This window comes from Chaetodon auriga, chromosome 19, assembly GCF_051107435.1.
Source record: "Chaetodon auriga isolate fChaAug3 chromosome 19, fChaAug3.hap1, whole genome shotgun sequence".
NCBI classification, from domain to species: domain Eukaryota; kingdom Metazoa; phylum Chordata; class Actinopteri; order Chaetodontiformes; family Chaetodontidae; genus Chaetodon; species Chaetodon auriga.
This window is the reverse complement of record NC_135092.1, coordinates 20,766,358-20,782,887: the sequence shown is the minus strand read 5'-3', so window position 1 is coordinate 20,782,887 and position 16,530 is coordinate 20,766,358. Positions and strand designations below refer to the sequence as shown.

Below are 16,530 nucleotides of genomic sequence, written 5' to 3'. Positions count from 1 at the left end.
TCGCAGAGGAGAGACGACAGGTGAGTCTTCTTTCTGTTTCTGACTCTGAATCCTGAATAACTTTTTACCTGTGAACAACAGACAGGTGCGGATTTAAATCATTGATCTCCTCAGCAGCATCTCGGCTGCTGTGCTGTCAGAATAAAGAGGGAAAATGCGTGAAAATTGCGGGATTATTATGAATGAGATGTGTTGGCTGTCACTTAAGTCCACAAAGTGGAAGAAACAGGAAAATTCAGACTTTATGACTCGAGCCTGAAGCTGAGATGTTTCTGTTCGGCTGCTGTCAGCTGCTGAAAAAGGCCGTTTGAAAGCTCACAGTGGTTTATGGTGGCTGTGCTGTGACTTCCAAATAAAGCTGAAACGATTAATCGACTTATTGATTTACAGAAAAATAAACTGGAACTTTTTTTTTTATGTGTAATGGATTCATGGCTGAAATGGTTTTTAAAACTGTGAAGCTGTGATGATCATTTTTCACTATGTTTTGATGTTTTATAGACAAAATAAACAGCAGATTAATGAAGATAATCATCAGTTTTGAATATGTATTAATGAGTAAATCCGTCCTAACAGTAGAAGTCTTGCAGATTCCTTTCACAGACCAGCGACCAGCAGATCCAGCAGACATGTCCTCCAGGCCCAACGGGAGTCCACCTCCCTACGAGTCCGATGGATAGTGAGTAAACCTTTGATTTGTTCACCCATGTGAAGATAACACCCTCGATACGGAAGCTCAGGAAGGCCACATTCATGAGAATTTGACTGAAATGTAGCCATTACTGAATTCTTTATGTTGCAAATTTAAATACATTTATTTTTATTTTACTTTGAAAACAGTCTACATGAAATCAGTGTTTTGGGGTTTTCAGTTTTAATCCAATAGGATTGATGGATTCCATTCAGGCTCTATTGGTCAAGTTGACTTTGAGCCACCTGAATTTTCTATCTGTAACTGATCAAAATACCTCTGAAAATCCAAATTTTAGACTTCAATGTAATTCAGATCTCTTAAAAGTCGACAGAATGTTTTTCAAAGTGAAATATTTCAGTGTTTTTTTTTAAATTCCACGGTTCTGTATTCAGTTGTGTGTAAGATGAAAGTCCTCGTGGCCTTCGCTGAATTCATGTTTTTGACATTTGAAACAGTCTCAGTATGTTTTTCCTGTCTTGTTTCTCTCTTCACAGTAACATTCCTCCCCAGCCGGCCTATTCCTACTACCCAGACGACGAGTTCCAGCACTTCTACCGCTGGGCGTCTCCACCGGGCATCCTCAAGATCATGGCCATCATGGTCATCGTGATGTGCGTGGCCATATTTGCTTGTGTTGCCTCCACGCTGGCGTGGGACAACCAGGGAGCTCTGGGCACCTTTGGGGGAACTTACGGAGCAGGCTACGGCGGCGGCTACGGTGGCGGCTACAACACCTTTGGTGGCAGCGCGTTCGGACCTGGAAACAGCTACGGCTACGGTGGAATCGGAGGGAACTACAATGACCCCCGGAAGGGCAAAGGGTTCATGATCGCTATGGCAGCCATCACCTTCATCGCAGCCCTGGCCATCTTCATCATCATCGTGTCTCACCAGAGCATTTCAGAAAGCAGGAGGTTCTACCTAGCAGTGGTGATCATCTGCGCCATCCTAGCGGTGCTAACGCTAATAGCCACCATAGTCTACCTGGTAGCGGTGAACCCCATGGCTCAGTCCTCTGGATCCGCCTACGGCAGCCAGATTGCTGGTCTGTGCGCTCAGTACCAACAACCACAGACTTCAGGGATGTTCGTCAACCAGTACCTTTACCACTACTGTGTGGTGGAGCCTCAGGAGGTGAACACACTCGCTCGACTTCCTCTTCATTCTTGCCGCCTCTTACCTGCTGCTCTAACGGTAACTCATCTCTCCTTTCAGGCCGTCGCTGTGGTGTTCGGTTTCCTGGTCAGCCTCGCTCTCATCATCATGCTCGTCTTCGCTCTGAAGACTCGCCAGAAAATCCAAAGCTACGGCAAGAGCAACATTTTGTGGAAGAAAGTGAAGGTCATCGACGAGATGGAGCCGCCGCGGGATGTGGAGGCGTGGGTGAGTGACGGAGGCGCTGAGAGGAAGCGATCAGTCCTTCCATCGATTAGCCGATTGCTTGAAAAATACGTCACCTCAGCAATTTTTTTACTGTTTTCTGACATTTCACAGACCAAACAGCTTTATTCACTGAGGATTAATGTTCATGTTGTTCTCTTCATCGATTAATCAACCATTTAGTCTAAAGATGTTCCACCTTCCTGAAGCCCATCATGCAGCAGATCTTTGCTAGATTTAATATTCATGTGTCTGGTTTTGATGAGGAAGTGAATAATATAAGACTTCTTCTTCTTTTTCTGATTGTTGTGTTTCACTTTAACACTGCAGAGCTGCTACAGCCATTGGCAGGAAATTCATCTGTGACAGTTTTGATGGTTGAATAATGATTTTTAAGGCAGATTTGCTTCACAGTTGCTGCTCCTACAGGAGGCTGTGATGCTTGTCTTTGTCAGAAATGATAGTCTGTGGAATCATAACGTGTTTTTTTTTACTACTTTCTGGCACTTTATCAACAAAAAAAATGCATCAATGAAAAGAAAAATCTTCAGACGGTGATCATTGGTTGACAGCTTAAACTGTCAGTTGTCAGTTATTTAAATGTGGACAGACTTGTTGATTAAGCAGCTCCAGACCTGAGAGAGACCTCAGAGCTGATCCTCAAAGCTTCCCTCAGGTGAAGCGCTTACCTGTGCAGCCGTCGAGTGTGTGTCAGCTGAAGTGGTTCAGCCTGTTCGGTCGCTGTCGCTTGTTTATGAGCGGGGGAGGGGAAGTGTGGAGCAACAAGTGCCTCCTTCCCAGCATGCCTGGTTTCAAGGTGTGGCACAGGTGACAGTTTCATGTCGTATAGTCGGAGGAATTGAGAATCCTGACTGTCAGTTCCAACTTCAGGTTTCACATTTCCCGCTGAATCATCCTTTCTGAAGCTATTTTCAGGAGTGTTTTGCAACAGCTCTCATATTTGAGTCGCGATGAGGAGGTGACTCATTTTGTTAATAGTTGGAAGTCATGATGACACTCAGCACAGCAAAAATCCTCTCAGCTGAGTTCACTGCAGCGATGAAGAGGAAGAACAGGTCGGACCGGAGCTCTAAACGTAAAGCCCACCAGTCAGCAGAGGAGCAACATGATACTGGGAACCAGAGGCATTTCTTTCACTGGAGCTTGTGGGACTCTGTCTGTTTCTGCAGCCACCTGCAGCACATACATGCTGTTTTGGAGGCGTGCAGCAGGGCGTAGCTTGATTATGTCTCACATTTTCGAGGACAAGTCCATTCAGGCTTATCATACCAGAGCTGGAGGAGATCCAGCAGGTTTGTTGGAGGGAGTCGCCCGTCGACTTACTCTGCGTTATTTGTGTGCAGCTGTTTCTTATACAAAGATCGGATTTCTGTTGTGGTACAACAAATATTGGAAGTCATATGTTTTAGGGCTGCAGCTAAACATTATTTTCATTACTGATGAAGAGTTTGGTCTATGAAATATGAGAAAATGGTGAAAATTGTGTTTGAAGTTCTTAAACGTCTTGTTTCGTCCCAAACATGTTCACTACTTTCAGCTCGAACACACTCCCGTGCTAAATGTGTGTGAATTCCCTCCCAAAGGTGAACGATGTGTCCGTTGGCCCTGAAGCGCTCCCGATGTCTAACTACTCCGAGAAGCTGAGGAGCTCCAGGAGTCACCTGGACGACGAAAGCACAAACTATGACAAACCCCCCTACAGCTACACGCCGCCGTGAGTATTCAGAGCGCAGCTGCTACTGTGATGAACCGCAGTGACGGTGTGACACTGTGTGTACTGTGTGTACTGTGTGTACTGTGTGTACTGTGTGTACTGTGTATCAGTGCACTGCAGATGGCAGCAGAGAGAGTTACACCGAGGAATGACAGGTTCATTTGGAGTCGGTGTTCACTCTCTTTTAGCTGTTTTTGGGGTCCATTAGTGTCCAGTACATGCTGTATAGAGCTGATGTGTAGTTTAGAGTGGCGGTGCAGCTTTGGGCTGTTCTTCAAATTGCTGCTGTCAAAGAACTTGCTGGAACTTGTTCTCATGCAGAAATGTGGAGCAGGTTATGTGTTTTTCTATAAGGAGAAGACGGATACCAGGAGTGTTCAGCAGTCTGTTTTTTTTTTTTTGTTTTTTTTTTTATTCTCATGCCATCGTTAATGTTCCCAGTTTCATGAAGAAATTCATGAATCACTTTTTCCTGCATCACTGGAATGAAGTGACATACTTTTGTGCTGATTAGGGAACAAAGTACAATGAGGGAAACAGGAAGTCATTGTTGGCCTGTTTATTCATCCGAGATGAACTGCTAGATCATAAATCACCGTATCTGTGTTTTACTTCCTGCTGCGTCTCATCAGGAAGTGAAGAGTGGACAGATCTCCCAAACATACAGCAGTTTTTGGCAGAATTTATTTTGCTTTTGGGTACAATTACAATCAATGTGAGGTCTTCCTAATGTCAGTAATGAATTAGTTCTGTCAAATTAATCTAACAATATGAATCCTGTGGCTGCCGCTGCCCCCACAGGCCTGCAGTGGAAGAAGACCTGCCTCTGCGGAACGGGGTTCCCTACAGCACCAACTCGGAGGTCGCCAGCTCGGCCGGAAGGCCCAAAAAGAGACGTGCGGGCCGGCCGCGTCGCGCTGATGGACAAGACTACGACACCGACTACAACTCGTCAGGAGACGAGCTGGACGACAACGACTTTGACAGGTGGGATATTTTTCTCCTGTGCATCAACATGTAAGCAGCATTCAAAGTGGAGCCGATTTGGAATATTTTCTGATGACCATATTGTGTTTTGCTCTGAGGAAAAGTATTAATTAGTTAAAAGTCTTTTTCACAAAATCATTTATTTCAGCGTGTTTCTGACAGAAAACAACCTGAACGGAGAGACATGAGGGAGGATCGCTGCTTTAGTCCAGAAAGATTCATAAAAACATTTTTTTTCTGCCTCCTCTTTGTCCTCTTGTGTTTCTACAGTGAATTTCCTCCCATAGCAAACGAGCAGGAGCGCAGCGACTACAAGCGCGAGTTTGACCGCGAACACCAGGAGTACAAAGACCTGCAGGCGGAGCTGGACGCCCTCAATAAGAACCTGTCCCAGGTGGACAGAGAGCTGGACGACCTGCAGGAGGGCAGCCCACAGTACCTGGTGAGAGCCAAGTGAAAGGAGCCGTTTGTACAGAGAATGATCAGCCTCAGCGCCACAGAGCATTTTACCATCTTTCAACTCTTTATTTTGGTTTCACGGCCCACAAATAAGCAGCTGAAAAGCCTGATGTTTCCCTTTGGAGCTGGTGGTGACCGAAAACAGAGCTAAAAGAGAGAATCAATGAGTCCAAATAAATGATCGTGTTGCTCAAATCACAACTTTATAAGGCGACAATATGTCAGTGATTTCTTTACAGCTTATTGTTCTGGCCTCAAAGTGGCCAAAAGTTTTAAGTTTTAGAGATATAAGATAATTTTTCCACTAAAATATTGTTAAATGTGAGATTTTGATGTTCCAGGTTCATGTTGAAATGTGTGTCTGATAAACCGTCGATGCTTTCTTTAACAGGATGCTTTGGATGAATACAACAGGCTAAAGAACATGAAAAAGGTAAGTGGAAGAAGTACTCCAGTAGAAATACAGTAGAAGAAAGTAGAAGTCCTGCATTCAAAATCTTAAGTACAAATCAGCAGCATCAAAATATACTTAAAGTACAGGAAGTCAAAGTGCTCATTTTTCTGAATAATCTTTATTATTGTATTATAATTATTGATGCATTATTGTGTTCATGACTTTCATGTTGCAGCTGATAAAGGTTGAGGTGTTTTTTTTTTACTTTAAATACTGCTGAGTAACTTCAGTTTTCTCTCAGGATCAATAAAGTTTATCTTCTCTTAAGCTATAATGTTAAATGTATCATATTTATCAGTTTCTTTGCTGATTAATAATACCACACATAGTCAAGGTATCAGATATGGAGTAGACATATAAAGTAGCAGAGAATGGAAATACCCACCTTAAGTAAAAGTACCTAATTACAGTACTACAGCACGTTATTTTTAACTCGTTCTCGTCTTATTTTTTGTGCTCATGAACTTCCCGTCATCGCCGCAGACTCCAGATTACCAGGTGAAGAAGCGCAGGTGTAAATACCTGAAGTCCAAACTGAACCACATCAAGAAGAGGGTCAGCGACTACGACCGCAGGGCCTGAGCAGCTCCACCAGGATTCGACGCCTGTCCACCAGGTGACGGAAGGGACTAAATCTGATTGGCTGCTGTTTGAGGCTGACAGGACAGACTGTAGAAAAGGAAGTTTCCGCAGGCTGTCTGAGCTGATGAGAAACATGGCAAAGAAAACAAAGTCTGTTTTGTGTTGTACCTCCGTTTGTATTACGCTGCCACAGAAGCTGTTAGATGTATTTATTCTGTGATCTGAAATCGTTCAGGAGTTGAGCCACTTGGTCGTGGAGTGAATACACATCGATGCATAAGCCCTGTTTGTTTTTAATAGCTCTTTCTACAATGACAAGATATGTTTGTATTTTACCATCTTTTAATCTTCGTTTTTAATATAAGCTTGTAAATATGTGGGAATCACTGATGTTTTTAATGTTTTTAGCAGTTTATTGAAGTAAGTTCTTGTGTGTGTTCTGGTGTGTTTCTTTATCAATCGTATAACAGACAAACACCTTCAAATGTGCTTTTACAAAGTGAATCCATTATGTTGTGATACCTTTTTATTATAATAAATTCATTTATTACACAATCTTGTTGCTGTTCTTACGCAGTAAACGTTGTGGCTGACATTGAATTTTCACAGACGTGTATTTGGGACTCGACTTGTGCAAATAATGAGCGAAAAACAATTCAAAAGAAAAATGAAAATGAAGAGAAGAAGAAAATGAAGCAGTGTTGTTGATGTCTTCCACAGTGACTTTTTGATATCACCACTGGGGGCGCCAATGCCAGAGATTGTAAAATTATGCAGATAGTGTCTTTAAAGCTGCACTAATCAATATTTATTATAGTAACAATGGATGAAATGGTCATGATGATGTTAAATGAATCCACAGAGAATTACCAACCCTTTAATTCTGCTCTTTAGCTTTAGCTTACTGTAGCTTCTCAACCTGAATTCTGCTCTCATCAACCCTGTTTTCCATAAAAAATAAGCCTGGATAAACCTGCTACACAGTGCGTCTCCACCATGACACTGAGTGAACTCACCAGCGATGAGCTGAAGGAACATTTAGCAGCTGAAGAACAAAGTATTTTCTCAGGAGACCAGAGTCATAAACTGTTTGTCAACATGTTATCTGAAAGGACTTGTGGTGAGAGTATATCAGATGTGTTGTCTGTTTGCTCTGCTGCCCCCAAGTGGCCAAAACCTCTTAAAGCAGCTTTAAGGAGGTGTAAAAAAAACACACACACACAGACTGAAGCTACATGCACAGTGACAACACACAGCACACCAAAGCAGAGGAAGGTACCTGCAGATTTCATGTTACATCGATGAAGATATTCTGTTTTCTTCTTTGGTTGCATCACATCACACAACAAAACATTTCACACTGAAACACACTAACGAACGTCTCTTCCCTCCTGCTTGAAGTTCAAGCTGTGGTTTTGAACTGTTCAGTCTGGATCGAGTGTCTCCTCAGCAGCATCCTCCGTGTTAGCTCTTTGGGGTGCCCAGGAGGTGCAGAGGGGAGGAACGTTTTTAGGCCAGGATCTTTCTCACAGAAACTACCTCCAGCACTGGAGCTATAAACATTAAGGATGGGGGTGTTGGCTGAGTTGAGGGTCAGAGGTGGCAGAGATCTAGGTCTGGCCTGGGAGTTGTGGTCCAGCAAGAAGGCCCCAGACCCTCTGCGCTCGAACCCAGACAGAACTCTCCTGTTTGGGCCTGAGGTCAGGGGTGACTCCCTGGAGCCCAGTGTGCTGGAGCAGCGCAGCGGTGCCAGCCTCTTACCATCTGTAAGGTCTCTTACTCTCTGCTGGGAGTCCTCAGGGAGATGCTGGATGTCCACAGCCAGCTGGGGGTCAGAGCTGTAGATGTCCGCCCCAAGCTTGCGTCTCTGGATTATGTTATGAAGGCTGGACGAAGCCATGCTGTGAAGTGGTGGGCCGAGATTTTTGCCACCAGGAAAGGAGGAAGAGGAGGTGATTGAATCTGTTCCAAGGTTTACAGAATGGAGGTTAGGGTGGGAGGCAGAGTGGGATGATAGGAGACCTGGCAAGGACATCTTTTGTCCTGTGTGTTTGACACATTCGTTCTTTTCATTTCCCTCTTGTTCTTTGTCCCTTACCAGTCTTCCTTCATGCCATTTGAAGGTGCCAGTTGTTGAATTTGTGCTGCTGTCCTCGTCCAGTTTGGGAATTCTGAGACAGATGTCCTCAGTTTGGTCAAGGTCTTTGCTGTTTTCTTGAGACGAGGCTATGTGAGGCTGCTGGGCGAGCAGTGACGCTGGGATCTTTAACCAGGGCTCAGAGTTCAACCTCAGCAGGTGCTGCTGCAGCCCATAAGGCGCCGCCTGGCCCAGCCTTTGGAGCCTTGACGGGGAACATGGATGTGAGTTTACACCACAGGACTGAGCTTCCTTAAAGGAGAATACAGGCTTTGGGGGACATAAGGAAGAGGAGGTGCACTGAGGGGAGGTGATAAGCTGAATTTCAGAGGGAGATGCAGGAGCAGCTGATGTTGTTTTGTCCGTCTGATCAAAAGGACAGAGAGGAGGCATGCTGAGGTACTGCTTGGCTTGCAATTTCCCACATGGAAATTTGTCAGTGGTTATGATGATCACCTCCTTCCCCTTAGCCTTGCATGTGTCGAGCAATAGCTTCAGAACCTTCCAGTCTCCTGCCATGACTGCGTAGACCAGCGCTGACGTCCCAGACTGATCCTCCAGGCTAATGTCCGCCCCACTGGCCAGGAGCAGAGACACCACCTCAGTGCCAGCCTGCTCCCGGCAGGCGTGCATCAGTGCAGAGCGACCCTCCTTGTCCTGGATGTTGGGGTCTGCTCCTTTCTCCAGAAGAAACTGGACCAGCTTGTCCCTGCTGGCGCTCTGGGCATCGATATGCTGGGTCCTGCAGGCCACCATCAGGGGCGTCTGGCCTTGGCTGTCGCTCTCATTGATGTAAGCGCCTCCCTCCAGGAGCAGTCGTGTCAGTCGCAGACGACGGAGGAAGACTGCTCTTAGCAAGGGGTTACCGGAATCCATAGCTACCCCGGGACTACAGCCTTCTCCCTCCATCCCTCTTGGTCCCTGCTGGCGGTTTTGAGGAAAGTAGGACAAGTTTCTGTGGAAAATACAAATACTTTTAAAATTCTGCATAAGAAAGGCAACCTTTGGAAAGTTGTTCATCAGGAAAATGTGTATTCTCAGGTCAAACACAACAACTTCCTTTCCTACTTTTTATTATTCTCGTTTTTCCACTTGTTATCTCTTGTCTTTGTTCCTTTTGCTTTCTTTTCCTTTACTAATTTTTTTCCGCATGTTTACTCAATTTAAGTCTACTGCCATTCTGGGGTGGCTAATGATGATGCCAATAATGACAACAGGAGTTGAGGATGCTTGTCTGGTGCCAGTGCCCGCAAGATGCTACTAAGCTCAGCAGGGCTAGCTTAGCCAGGCAAGCTAACTTGGCTAAATTAGCTTGTACCATACCAAAGCCATGTCTTCAAGATTCTAGCCTTCTGGCAGTTGAATTGAGGTAGCAGGTAGATGTTAGCCCAACAGTGTTAGCTTGCTCCGGAGGGCTGTGTTGTTTTGTGGACTGTTTCTGGGACACCGTGGGCCCAAATAAAATTGAAAGGGTTCCTCATTTCACCCAGGAATGGTGACAGAGGCAACTTTTTCCTTGTTTAACCCCTTATCTGTCTATTATACAATATGTATTGTTTGTGCATAAATGTTTTTTCCTTAAAAAGAAATATGCATCTGCTTCATACACACAAACACAAACAAAAATCCCATATCCTCTCCTAAATCACACACATGCACACACACATCCATACTGTACATGAATTTCTGCCATGCATCAACCAATTCTGATCTTGCTTCAATATCAAAATAAATAAACTTTGATTCAAATAAAAAATTTGCTCTATATTCCGTTTTCTTTACCAATAAATCTACTTGTATGTGAATTTTGCGGTTTGGGAAAGCAGAACATATGGAGTTCTTGTCCTTTTTGCTGCATATTGGATCCATTCAGCGGCTCCTTTTCATGCGCTCGTCCTCCGCAGCACCAGCAGAGGCAGCCACTTTCTATCAGCCTTTGTACTGTTTGTCCTTGCTTCTCTCTATTAGGCCACATAAGGTGGCAGTTAGCAGTGTCTCAGACAGTGACATGACATTTTCCTGCGTGAGTCACAGCTCATGAAACTGAAACACGGCAAGGATTTACATCTGAAAAGGAAAGGTATTATTTTGTATGTTGCAGCGGTATGCAAAGTAGTCGCCTGTGCGTTACTGTGGGGGCATAACAATATCTGCTGTAGCAACCAAAATGGTGCCGTAATGACGATGAATGACACTCTGAACATAAAGTATCATAAGAAGAGTTATAGCCATCTTTTTCTTTTTCTTTTTAAAATGATTTAAAAGATAGAAAAATACAATATAATAATAAAATACTTAGTTCTCACGTCAGTCAGACATTACACAGACAGATCATGTCTGCAGTATGTCCGACTATACATGTTTAAATGCATCCTATACTGTATGTCTGTATGTTACTTCATTACATGTGTGGCCTTCAGTCCGCACTGGCTGAAATCACGTGGTGATCACTCAGCATGTATTTATAGCACGTGTTGCTATTAGCAATGCTTCAGTTTCCACCTGGTAATAAATCAACACACTGTTTCATGTTTTTTAACCAGCGTCTGTTCTCCAGTACATCTGATTTAAAGGAAAACAAGAGGATTAAAGTGATATTCTCTTTTTTTGTCCGTAAAATTGATCATTAAAAGGTCAAACCCAACAACAAATTAATTGTACGAACACGCACTGTTTGTGTATCACATCCTGATGTAAGAAAACCAAGATGGCCGCCTCCAGGAAACCTTTGCTGTGCCTGCTCTGACCAGCTCGAGCCAGGTTAGCCACTATTAGCCATCATTAGCAGAACAAGTTGATGACAACGCATCAGTAACTGATTGTACTGAGACACATGTAAGACAGGAGTGCTGATACTCAGTAGGTTACTACAGCTTTCAGTACTGTTGATGCATGAAGCAGCCATCTTGGATTTTGAGCTTAGTGTTGGTGAAATTCTTCCAACTTTCTGACTTGGAAATCCGACTTCCAGTGGAAATTTCCTACTTCCCAGTTCAAATGGAACGCACCATGGGACTGACACCCTCTGGAGTACACGTCTACATCACTGAAGCAAGGTAAAATTATTTTTTATGTTCAGTATGAGTAAAGTCGTATTTAAAGGGTGAAAGTATGCGAGTGATTTAACACAAGGGACAGATTAAAAAAAAGAAATCCCTGATTTCAGTCACCTGCATTGAAAGAAACGAGATGGACACTCAGGGAAGATCCGCTCAAAGCACTTTTCCAACACAAGCCAGCATTCACCCATTCACACACACATTCACTCTGCGCTGATGTGGACTGCAGGGACCAGGGATCGAACGATCAATCACGCCTGGCCTTGAGACGTTCTGCCATGTTTGTAGCCGTCCGTCCTCGGTCAGACGCTCTGGCTTCTTCTGCTTCTTCTTCCTGCAGCTCCGTCGGCAGTGAGCTCTTTGCACACATGTCCAAGACAAAACACCACCTGCACCATGTTTGACAGATGACGTGGAGGTGGTGTGCATTCAACCGTGCTGGTGCCTTCTTTGAACTGCAGCAAACTACATTTCACTGAAACACTTTGGTTGTATCCTGGTAAACTCTGCTGCATTCTTGTCTTTTTGGTCAAAATTTTCACTCGTCCTGTGTCACAGTAAAAGTGCTGCATTCAAAACTGTACTTTTGTCAGAAATTCTAACATTTTATCAGCAAACTTTACTTAAAGCATATATGTAAACTAACTCACTATTAATGGCCTTTATCAGGCATATGTTGTTAGTGTGTCTATCATCATTACTGATGCATGTCAACAGTGTTTTAATGCTGCTGTTGGTTGAGGTGGAGCAGATAAGAGCTGTTTCATTCAGTGTTCTTTAAGGTTTTAAAATACTGATCTGCAAAGTAAATGTCAGATAAAGGCAGTGCAGTTAAAATACAATACTTTCCTCTTGTAGGTAGGAGATGAGCGTAAAATGCAAATACTCAGGTAAAATACGACAGAATTGACTTCAGCTCTTCTCCTGTTTTTGCTCCGATTGATTTATTCTAATTTTCCTTCCGGAAACAAGAACAGACTCTGACACAAATGTTGGATCTGGAATCAGCCCTACGGTCGATATTCAGTGCATGAAGTAACCGCGACAGAAGACACATTCAGATGTACTTTGGTTCAGGTCTGCTAACATGTGGCACTGCATGAATAAAAACTACATTTCCTTCACACTAACACTTAAAAGCTGCGCCGCACACACACACCACACGCTGCTGTTGTGCAGTATGATGCAGTGTTTTGTTTGCACCCTGCCTGCAGACTGCAAACCAGCCTGAGGATACCGAACTCCACTTCACCTGAACAAGCTCAGCTCGACACCCATCCTCTACAAGAGCCCACTGACATCACTCTGCATGTGTGTGTGTGCGTGTGCGTGTGTGTGTGTGTGTGCATATATGCTCATTGCCAGTGTGTGTTAGGGTGCACATGTCAGAGCTGTGTAACACACTCTCAAAGACACAAAATGTGTTAGAAATGATTAAAAACAGCACAACGCATCAGGGTTAAATATCACTTCTTCAGCCACCACAAAGCTTAAAAGCATCCATATGTTCAGAGTTAGAAACCAGATTCTGTCAAAAAGATAAGAGACGATAAGAAAAATGTAAGTTGAAGAATTGTTGGTGATAAATTTCCTGCTGTGCGTCTGCACTACTCACCGGCCGTCAGCTGTGATCAGTCCTCTCTTGCAGACATTTACTCCCCTGTTGCGGATCTACGACTGACGTCCTCTGTGACCAGGCAGTGTGGACTTGATGTGTGGCAGAGTGTGTGTGTGTGTGTGTGTGTGTGTGTGTGTGTGTGTGTGTGGCAGTGAATCAGAGGAGGCAGGAGCTGCAGCAGTCAAGGTTTTTCAGATTGTGTTTGCTCCTCAGACAAAGTATGTGTGTGTGCGAGAGAGAGAGAGTGATCCAGGCTTGTCGTCAGGCAGGTCTCAGAAACGGTTAATCCATCATCATCATCATCATCATCATCATCATCACCATCCTCATCCTCATCATCACCATCATCATCATCATCAGCAGCAGCAGCAGCAGCAGCAGCAGAGCTGTGGAGGGTTGAAGAGACGTAGAACAGGGAAGGTTGACAGCAGAGGAAGCACAAGGTGAAGCACTATGGCAACCCAGCGCCTCCTTTGTCTTTTCATTAAAGGTCTGATTCAGCAAAGGCCTGTTAGCTGTGAAGCCGCCTCTCAGGAGTTCCTTTGGTTATTAGGCGCAGAAAGGAAAATTATTTTGTCCACCTTATCAATGACATCCCCATGACAACCATCAAGGATGCCGAGTGACGGCACATGTTGTAACTGTGCTTCGTGCCTGTGTGGGAGTGTGCGTGCACCTGTGTGTGAATGGGATCCTGTGCATGTGCTTCGCATGCACGGGATTTAATTGCTGCAGTATCAATCAATCACTTTGTTAGTCTGAGCAGAGCACACATCAGATCATGGAAGTGAACTGAACCTGACGGATGATCTTTAATCAAACTGCAGGAATAAAATGCTTTGCTGCATGATTAAAAAGCAGCGTTCCTCGTCTGGTCTGTCCAGACTGTCTCTAACCCAGCTGTTCACTGTCCACACCATGAAACAGGGTTTCCATCACTTCTCTGTAGCCATAGAAACACTGACTTCACGGCGCAGTTCATACGTCCACCACAAGATGTCAGCGTCCGACAATGTGATGTACATGACAGAAGGTTTACCTGAGTGGCCAGTTTATTAGGCACCCCTCGGTAAGACTGCTGCAGTCTAATACAGCAGTCCTGCATTGAATCCTCCCTCATGAAGGTTTAAAACTGCTGCACTTCATTCAGCCGTGCGCTCATTTGTAAACACTGTAAACATTTATTTATCATGTTGTCAAAGGCACAACCGTGGTTGTTATCACCTGGTACCTCTGATGGAATGAAACTAAGTACATTTACTCAAATGCTGTACTTAAGTAAATTTTTTGGGGTACTTTTATCCTGTTTTACTCTTTGATTCTACTCAGAGGGGAACATTGTACTTTTTAATCCATTACATTTGTCTCTCATCTCTAGTCATTTGTTCCTTTTCAAATTACGATTTTACATTAAAAACAATAATAAGATCATAAAAGTCGGGACTCCTTGTCATGTTTCAGATGTCTAGGAGTTGGTTTTTATTCTTCTTGGGTCATTTTTTTACTGCAGAACGAGTACTTTTACTGCTGATACTGAGTACTGACAATACTCTATTTAGTGCTGCTGTAGTACTTAAGCGAAGGATCTGAACGGTTCTTCGTCACTGCCTGTTGCTCAGCTTTGGAAACGTTACATCTGGGTGAAAGTCTCTTTAAGACTCTTTCAATATTCTCTTATTTCTGTTTTGTTCTTGCTTCATCTTCAGGGCTTCTTGGGAGAAGCTGCTTTTCTTGCCAAATGAGTAACAGCTGCAGTTAATGATTCGTACGTTTGCTCTTTGTTTCTGCAGACGATCCTCTGTGGTATAAAAAGCTGAGAGCTGCTGCCCAGCTCAGCCCTGCAGAGCGTTCGAGTCCTGAATGTGAAGCGAAACCAGCAGCCATTACCTGCACTCTCTCTGTTCTCATGTAAATCAGCACTGTGGACAAGTACTCTCAGCTGGAAACAGGAGACACCCACGGGACTGTATGTTTAGCCATCATGACTAACCAGGCACCTGCTTGATTGCCCTCTCAGGGAAAGAACACTTTGAGTTTTGTATTTGGAGATTTTTTATAGATTCAGTGCTCAGAGCTGCAGATCTAAAGCGGCTTCCTGCTTTGACAAAGAGACCAGTTTCCTGTGAACAAAGCGGGACATGAAGAGTCCTCAGCTGACTCCAGCGCCTTCATGGAAGCTCTGTGATGTGTTTAGTATTTAGAATATTCATGCAGACACACTCTGTTGTGGATTTAAAACAACATTTTCACGTAATCTTGCTGATTCATAGCAGTAAGAGAGCGTGAAGGTTAGACTTCACACTGAGAGGCATCTGACACAGTTGCCATTAGAAACGTCGGCCGAGACTATTTGGCTTCAGATGCTAATCGGGAACAAACTGCATGAAGTTAAGCTAACAATATCCCCTTTCTGATGCTGCCAGTCTCTGTTGTCAGAACAGTTATTTAATGTTGTTGCTGCTGTTAGCTTCTCCTTTAAATAACCTGACACTTGTTTGATCACAGGGGAAACACAGGAGGCAGAAATGCCCCTGAAAAGACCCAAACTGCCCTCAAACAACAGGTTTGTCTGATTGAAACGGATGGAAATATTAACATATTTACCCTTTAATGCTCCACCATTTATTTTAGATGTAGAGACATGACGTTGAAGGTGAAGTAAAACACAGTAGGACAAAGAGGACACTGCTCAGAGGTATAATCCTGTTCTCATGAATGGCCCAGAAAAATGACAAAAACTCCACCTGCAGACCACCAGACTGAAGGACTGCAGCGTTAACACGACAGGGCAGCAGATCGCATCAACAGATACAGAAGCAGCTGTGAGTTTAATAAAGTGTTAAATAAGAAAAGCTGCAACAGACTCTGATGAAAACTGCCTTTCAGATTTTATGAACAGCAGCGGAGAAAAGCAGTCCAACAATGCAGATCCTGATCAGTGATGTTTGGTGATTTATGTGCAGCGGTCATGGTGGCAGACACGCAGTAATAGTAATCCTCTATAATCCGGTGCTGGCTATATCTACAGATGAGAGTGCTGTTATTAAAGCCCCTTATGTCCACATAGACCACCCACTGCGCCCCATCACTCGCTCATAATCAAATAAAACTGTTCATGTCTTCACTGCCGCAGATTCAGATTTGCTCCATCGCACTGAAATCTGGAAAAAGATAACTTAATCTTTATTAAAGTGAACATTATAAACACTAAAGGTTCATGTTATTCGACTTCAAAGTTTAATTTGAACACTTTGCTATTTACCTCAAATCTGCACTAATTTGGATTTTTTATATTAGAAATGAATCAAATAACATGTGAAGTGAAAGGCGACGCTGGTTGTGAAGAATCCTCAGAGAATCAGTGTGAAGGAGTTTTTTTTTCTTTGCTTTGGTTCAGTCTCTCATCAGGATCCTTAGCAGCAGCA

At 43.8% G+C, this 16,530-nt stretch overlaps 2 protein-coding genes across 2 annotated transcripts; one reads left to right on the top strand and one right to left on the bottom strand.

Moving 5' to 3' along the window:
- On the top strand, window positions 1-6,844 carry oclna (occludin a). Its single transcript, XM_076758597.1, has 9 exons — window positions 1-20; window positions 591-679; window positions 1,189-1,828; window positions 1,910-2,077; window positions 3,679-3,809; window positions 4,611-4,796; window positions 5,067-5,238; window positions 5,647-5,688; window positions 6,193-6,844. The coding sequence occupies exons 2-9, from the start codon at window positions 630-632 to the stop codon at window positions 6,289-6,291; spliced, it is 1,488 nt and encodes a 495-aa protein (XP_076614712.1). The 5' UTR covers window positions 1-20; window positions 591-629; the 3' UTR covers window positions 6,292-6,844.
- Window positions 6,729-13,247, bottom strand: ankrd34ba (ankyrin repeat domain 34Ba). Its single transcript, XM_076758593.1, has 2 exons — window positions 13,103-13,247; window positions 6,729-9,383 (listed from the first exon to the last, which is right to left on the bottom strand). Exon 2 carries the CDS (start codon window positions 9,335-9,337, stop codon window positions 7,694-7,696), a length of 1,644 nt encoding a protein of 547 aa, XP_076614708.1. The 5' UTR covers window positions 9,338-9,383; window positions 13,103-13,247; the 3' UTR covers window positions 6,729-7,693.
- Between the last annotated feature and the right edge of the window lie 3,283 nt (window positions 13,248-16,530).